The following is a 7,716-nucleotide window of genomic DNA, read 5'->3' on the forward strand; positions in this document are numbered from 1 at the left end:
GCTTGTTTGCCAAGATAGCTAAATTAAGATAGCAAACAAGGCAGCGATAAAATTTTTAAAATTAAAATAATAGTCAATGTTATTTTTTTCACTATTTTCGATTCATGTTCGTTCGCAGGAGCAGTGCGGGCCTAATAAATTTATTTTCCACACTTTAGATATCGGTCCGAACAATCGCTTCGATAAAACTACGTGCAAAATTCCTAATTCTATCTAATATTTTATATATTTCTTCACTCGATCTTCATCTTACGTGAAAATGATTTCCCCGTTGCGCTCCGCCGAGAAACGTCACGAGGACGCATTATTTTATATGAAACGCTGATATCGACCAAACGTTAATATCGACTTGATTACCGTACCCCGATGGATATCTTTCTATTTTTATTTTCCAGTGTGATCTTTTTACGTCAAGGTCTTCGAAAGGTTTCTCTCCACGTATACCGAGCACAGCAACGTAATACGAGGAGAGGAGGGTGGAAGATCGCGGTTGTCACGGGGGATACCGTATCCCGGATACGAGCAACGATTCGATCAGTCTGACCTCACGATTTTTCCAGCCGTTTGTCTCTGCGTGGGCTCGTCTGTCTCCCTCGAGCCATCTTACCTTGCTAGACCGTAGGGTAACCTTCCCGCCGCAGCGTGCGCAGCACCGGATCTCGCAGTAGTTGCAGATGTGACCGACACCGTCGGCGAACTTGGTTTTCAGGCATATGTGGCACGTGGCGTTCAGCTCTACCCCCGCTTTCTTATGTATCTCCGAACGTATCCGTATCGATTCCTCGAGGACTTGCACCTCATCTTGCTTTCGTCTGGAAACAAATAAGAAGCCGTGCACGTGAGAAAAGTGGTATTGCAATCAGTGCGTGTGCAAAATACACATCATGTCAGTATCGTGGATAATATCTAACGAAATTCTGTATCGATAAAATTGAGAGGAGGCTATTTTTGATGCAGAGGCTACACTCCCGCGCGAGGACGGCGCGAGCGAATTTGTCAACCCTAATTCTACCATTTGCAGACTCCGGCGTTCCTCGCCAAATCTCGCGAGATAACGGCGCGCTCGTGGATTTATTTCTGCTCCGTAAATCGCGCCCTGAAAGCGTCCGGGCGGGCGGTCGCAATCTCTCCTTGAACGCGACGTGACGACGCCGACGTCATTCCTGTCGTCTTCGTCGCCGTCGCCGCTACTGCGACTATTCGCCACGGCTCACGTCCATTAAGCCAATTTAGGGCCCGTGTGTCCTGCACGCTCGAAATTAAGCCGGCGACTCCGTCAAAGTGCGTTGTTACTGCTCGGCTCGTCATCGATCGACGCGAGATATCGTCCAGCGGAGGGATTAAAGTCGGTCGCGTCAACGTTACCCCCGCTCGATTTTGATTAAATAAATTTTGTTCTCTTGCCCGTGTCATAAATGAAGCCGTAACTAAAGAAAAGAAGAAAACATTGCAACATTGCAGATTTACCGAGATAAATTACCTCGAATAACAATTCTCTATGCACTCGACGCGGTCATGTCGTATCGCAACTTTGATTAAATAATCTTTTTTCTTTTTATTACAGCTGGAATAATAATAGAAAAGGGCAAAGTGAAACGCTAAGTCGAGCTAAGTTTGGACTGTCGATACAACGACGGCTGTTAATCGCATAAGCGCGACGTAGGAGTATTTATTTGCCGGGAATATGACTTTGCTTTCGACGCAACATGCGTCACATCGTCGAGGGGGGAGGAAAAAAGCAATTTATAAGTTCCACTTGACAGTTATTGCGGCGCAATCGTCCGTTGAAAAATAACGCGGGGCTAAATTTAAGATCACATTTATTTCGTAGCCAACCGGGCGTAACCGCATCTTTTGTTCTTCGTGTTCCGCCGTCGGCTAATTACGCGGAGGGCTCTCGCAGAATGCAAGCGAAATTAATGAAGCCTGCGGAGATGAAATAAACATCGTCCGTACAATGGACTCGACGTCAGTGCGTTTTAAATATCGCGAACCGCAGTCGGATAAACAGCCGGTGTCAAAAGGATCGGCCCAATTTCTTTCTCTGTTCGCGCGCCCATTGCGCTTCCACAGAGAGCTTCCTTTAATTACCGGCCTTCGTTCGTTCCATAAAATGTGGCCGTTAAAGTCACCGCATCTTTATTCACAGTGCACGACAATCTAATTCACGAGTACGCATTTGTGTATCCCGGCAAATATGCATCTGTCTCAATGGCCATTCGCTCTGAATGAAAGAAATTAAGAGTCCGCACGCTGATCAAGGCAATCGCTTGCTAGCGCGCCAAACTGCGTCACATGTGTGAACCATGTGCAGATAAGGTTGCTAAGAAACGCTTGTGCAGCAGACATATTTACAACCGCCATCGTAGCTGGAATAAAATGCGAACACTTGGCGCAATGTGACAGTCTTTTTAGGGTTTGGATGTTGGATCGTGCGAATCGGACTGCCGAGCTTCGACCGAGGGGTTGTTGGCACTACGACGTGACGGCTTCACCTCATGTTTCACTAACGGAGGCGCATCGCGGTCATGCAAGATCCAACCGAGTCTACTTTTGCCGAGGAACGAGATTTTCGAATTACTGCAGTCTGAAGATCGTAAAGATTCGGCTCGATGATTAGAAAAATCCTCCAATTCCATCAAGAATTATTTATAAATCTGTAAATTTATGTGATTACATCATCAATCGTTAATTTGTATTTTTTAAACTAATAAAGTAAACTTATGTTACAGTTAAAGACGTTTTGTATTTTAATTATTTTAATTATCGTAGACATATTACACCAGTCACACACACTGAATCTTCCCTTAAGCGATTATCAAATAAGGGAAACAGTCGTACTACGCAAGTAGTCCCAACACCGCAACCTAAATCTCGAGTTTGTCGGCAGAACAAAAGCTCGTGTTACAACGGCGCGGGGTGCAGCGCATCCGCATCCTATATTTCTCTAATTACTTCATCGATACTTTATTGATTACTTTATCGAGTGCTCGCATACAACGATACGGTCATACTCAACAAATTGTTTATGATTTCCGCGATTTTATGCTACATGCAATTGTACAGAAATCTGGGCAAAAGAAATTGTTCTTTCTCATCGGAATGAGAGATCTAACAAGAAATGAATAAATTACCAAAGATATACCCTCACTTTCGTGAGTTTCTTATACATCTAATGTAGTTAAAAATGGTTTTTTTGAATCTATTGTGTTGTCCTATATCGGGCAATATAGTGAGATTTGCATACTTATTATACGACACCTTGCAAATATTTCAAAAAAAATGAAAAAGTAGCTATTATATGTATATTTATATATTTTTCATAAATTCTATTCTTTGATTTTTCATAAAATTCAAGGGAAATTCAAATTATCTGTTGGTCGCTTTCGGCGTGAAATCTAAAATCACCGTTTTCTCAGATAGGCTTGATAGGAATAACGAGTCGGAAATTGGGGAAATAAGGAAAAAGTATCGTTGATTGTTCGCATCGGTCGTTGGTGAGATCGCGGACGACCGATTGACGCAACGACGTAACATCCACTCAATTATCCTCCGCGTTGACGTAAAACGGTCCAGCCGTCATTCCATTCGGTATTTGCACTGCGTGCTCCCCCCGCCGCGCCGACGAATACGTGCTATCTATCTCCACACAGGATGCGTATATATTTCACCCCCCAAGAATTCACCGTGCCAATCCAAGGCGCTTTCACGCCCCCGTCCACGGTCTGCAGCCGCATACCTCTTATGCATACCCTATGCAGCTGCAGCAGCTCGTTACTAAGCCACGTCAAGGCCCGTCGCCTTGCATTTTACATGCGTTCCCTACACGTACTTGTCGTCCACATTACATGATCTCGCATCGGTATGGCACAGCACGCTCTCCTCATTACTCTTTCCCTTCTTTCTCACGTTCCCGTTTTTCCCCGGCCACACGACGACCTATCAATAAAACCTGTTCACTGCGCAACGCTCGTACTCCTCCAACCCTGCGTTCCTCCACCGTTCCGCCACGTTTTCAGTTATTGTTAGCTACCGCGACGAGAAAACGCCGGTCTCTATTCGCGTAATTACGCACACTCACGACCGCCATCGCCGGTCAGTCATCGTCTCTCTCGCGATAAGCGGAGCACGTCCAGTTCGATCGAACGGCATTTATTTTTATCACCGACGCGAATCGCCAATCGACGCCGTGTACCTACTTCGCGGAGTTACCGTCGAAAAGCCTGAAAAGGGCGGCCAAGAACGCAGAAAACCCTCCCGCGAAGGCGGCACGAGGGCGGGAGTATTTGCGGACCACGGGGAGACAATTATAAGCGATTTTTATTTCCGACCGCCTCATGCAAAAGGGATGAGAGCCGACGCGGTAATCGGGAGCATGTGCAGAGCCGTGGACACAGATGGAAGATGTAGGTGGTAAAACGGTCAAGGACTAATGAGGCAGGTGAGCCGGGAAAATAGGTGAAACGAGCCGGAGCGGGCTCGTCGGTCAAGAAATACCTTTATCCGATCGATCGGTTGTCGTTTCGTCCGTCTTCTGGCGATTGCGCGGTTATCGGTAACAACCGGCCAAACGACGTCTCACTTTCGCGCCGCTATCTATACGGCTCGCAATTAACGCCCCTCGTCCCTAGTGCCCGATGACGTCTAAGGCTTTGCTGAAGCTTGGCCGTAACAATTATCATCGTGTCAACAAGCTAAAACAGCTGCCGTTCACTGTAGTTCAAGCAATCGGTCTGTACAATTGTATATTTCCGAACGTGTATATTGCGGATGGATAATTTGATGAGAAACTCGTTCCGCATCAATTTTCATACGAAATCGCTATTTTTATATCGTGACGAAGCTAAGAAAGCAATTTCTATCTACTTATATATTCTTGCGTAAGTTTTGCGATATTTTTGCATAAATTCAAGAGCGACGAAGATATTTGCACACGTTCGTTTAAATATTTTATCATACATCGAGAGCAATCGGTGCATTAAACGTTTTTAAATGTCAGAGTGTGAGGCTTGTGTCTCAAAATAAAGTGTCTCGATAATTATTATTTGACATTACGCGATTTCACGGATTTTCTTCGCGGCAGGTTGAACAGCAGAAAAACGATAGCAATTATCAAAAGTGCGGCGAACGATACCGACTACACGTGAATCGCGGTACGTGAATGTTATTACGGGCATTTGACCAGTCCGACAATATCCGGTGCAATAGAGAGTTCTAAATATCCGTGTGAAAGCCCACGTTCTGCTACTAAAACAATACCTTCATTTCGATAGTTTCGAATCCATCGCGAGTCGTACTCATACCGCGGCAAAAAGATCGACACACGTGCATACTTTAAGAATCGACGTCATACATGTTTCGCAACTATCGCACGGATAATAATGTTTCAATTTTTTAGAACTGTATGTATATAAAATGATATTAAAATCATTATTTTAATGCGAGTGAGGAGTAATAATATCGATTACCGTTCGTATATATTACTACTCATATAGAAATAGATAATGTAATCATTAATCTGTCATTTTATTAATTACACGTGTAATTTTCTGCGTCTAATAACACGGATTTGCAACAGACACATATTTATTCTTCAAATAATTGAATCAACGAGATATTACTGTATTTAGAATACTACTGTTACCTTTTACGTTTCGATAGGAAATTATTTTGTAAAACAAAGTTTCAAATTCATGCTTGCACGTCCTTTGCACGCGACGTTCTAAAACGCGATAGACGCGGTGGTCCCCCATTTATATCACAGCGTTATTAAAATTTCAATTACGTGCCGCTCTCTCTTTTCGCTGTTGCTCTCACTCTCTCGGATATTATCCGATGCTTTCGGATCTCTATAGCACACGTACGTAAACCCATATAAATGATTACTTTCGCTCAGATTCTCAGCACTTGAAATTTTTCGTCGTGCCAGCAGGAAAAAAATGTTTTCGCGAAAACGCAGAGGCAAACGCGAGCAAGGAATACAGCGAGAAGTAGTCTCGTACCTCATGGCCTCAATATCCTGCTTCTCCTCTTCCTTTTGGCGCATTAAAACATTCTCTATGATGCGCCTCTCCTCGGGGGTGAGGTGCGACATGTCGGGCTGAGGTAGCTCCGCCATCACGGCGGTGGCGGCGGTGTACGCGCGTGCACCGGGTATGCGACGTGGGTATGACGCGGGTAGGCAGGCCGGCGCACCACCGACGACGTCGACGTCGACGAGACGTTCCACCGATGGGGCTGCTCCCAGCGACCCGCGCTGCTTCTGCGACGCTCCTCGACGTTGCGGTATATGACCGGGCGCAACCTTCTACGACTACGAAGCACGGCCGTCGTCCTGGGGAAGTCATCCGACACCCGTTGAACGCACCACCGCACCGCGGGAACGCGGGAACGCGAACGCACCGGGATTACGTCGCCGTGGTAGCACCGTCGTTCTCGTTGTTGCTGCTGCTGTTGTCGTCGTCGCCGTCGACTCGGTAGACGTACGTTGCACTCGCAGGTCGCGGACTGTGCGCCGATCCCGACGCGGAACCACCCCCGTCGTGGTCGGTGACTTCGACGTGGACTCCTCTGCTCGGGACGACGACAAGAGGAAGCGTCCGTAGGCGTCTTCGGACTCGGCGCTGGGCTGGGACGTCTGACGCGATACGGGCTTTCTTCCCTGACGCTGCTGCTGCTGTTGCCGCGCGAAGGGACAGTCGGGCAGTAGTCGGGCTGGTCTCATGCAAGCGCGCGGCGTGCTCCTGGCATAGCCACGGAGACGGATGTAACCGTCGTCCTTCTCCTCCTCGTCGTCGTCTTCGTCGTCGTCGTCGTCGTCGTCGTCGTCGTCGTCGGTGTCTCTCGTCGTACGATTACCGCCCGTCGCATGTATATGACAAATCATGTTCACAGAATGTGAGGCGGCTCTCGCATTCTCTCTTGCAGCCCGGCCTCACGCGCTGCGCTGCCCGAATGCACCATCGGACGATTACGCGTCTCCCCCGCGAGCCGACGCACAACGCAACAACCTCACCAGGGAGGACGGGTCGCGGAGGAGTCGGTCCCGCTTCGCGAGAGACGAGCACACCGATAGTCCGCTCCGACGAAGAGATGCCTCGAGGCCGGGGATGACCGTCGGTTTTGTTCTCCCGCGGTACAAAGCAGCAGCTGCGCGCCTCGACGAGCGACGTGGTCACGACGCGATCCAGATAAATTCCCGCGAAATGGAACGTTCGTTCGCGTCGGGCTCCGGGGCTATCAGATAATGGCTGCGTCCTTCTGTCCCTGATCCTTCGGAACTCTTTGGAACCGCATCGATTGAAAACGAAAACGGGTCACTGGGTTGCCGCCGCTGATAAATAGGACTCCACTTTCGTGACTCCGGATCTCCGCAGCTCCGGCCAAACGCCGCAGCGCTCGTGGTTTCACCTCGACGTTTATCGCCCCGTGTTATCTCCCGGACATCGCGACGAGGCGACGCACCGTCCCGTTAAACCCCAGATTCCGTATCGCCCTGTCGTTAACTGGAGTCCGCTGTCGCGTCCGCGCGAAACATGCTCGACGAGTGACGGGGCGTTTGACGCACGACGGACGCTCGGTCGTTACGATCCCCTCGATTCCGTCCGCTCCGAGGAAGCCCGCTGCGTCGCGGAGGCTCGCGATTCACGTGGCAGCCGACGCGACAATGGCGCTTCTCGGCGCACCTCTAACGGCCGTCGCGACGCCCACGCAGTC

The 7,716-nt window shown here is 48.4% G+C and overlaps 1 protein-coding gene across 12 annotated transcripts in view; it reads right to left on the reverse strand.

Moving 5' to 3' along the window:
• The window catches only part of LOC105288159 (regulating synaptic membrane exocytosis protein 2), a 61,529-nt gene extending 55,377 nt beyond the window's left edge, over positions 1-6,152 (reverse strand). For all 12 annotated transcript variants that reach the window (XR_003407248.1, XM_026973687.1, XM_026973690.1 and 9 more), the window contains exons 1-2: positions 6,003-6,152; positions 608-812 (exon numbers count right to left, since the gene is read on the reverse strand). Coding sequence is in view for 11 of the 12 variants with exons in the window: in XM_026973687.1 (XP_026829488.1) it covers positions 608-812; positions 6,003-6,118 (321 nt within the window). In the remaining variant the exon portion in view is untranslated. The remainder of the gene's footprint in view (positions 1-607; positions 813-6,002) is intronic.
• Positions 6,153-7,716: the final 1,564 nt, after the last annotated feature.

The sequence above is a fragment of the Ooceraea biroi genome, chromosome 11, assembly GCF_003672135.1.
Source record: "Ooceraea biroi isolate clonal line C1 chromosome 11, Obir_v5.4, whole genome shotgun sequence".
In the NCBI taxonomy this organism is placed as follows: domain Eukaryota; kingdom Metazoa; phylum Arthropoda; class Insecta; order Hymenoptera; family Formicidae; genus Ooceraea; species Ooceraea biroi.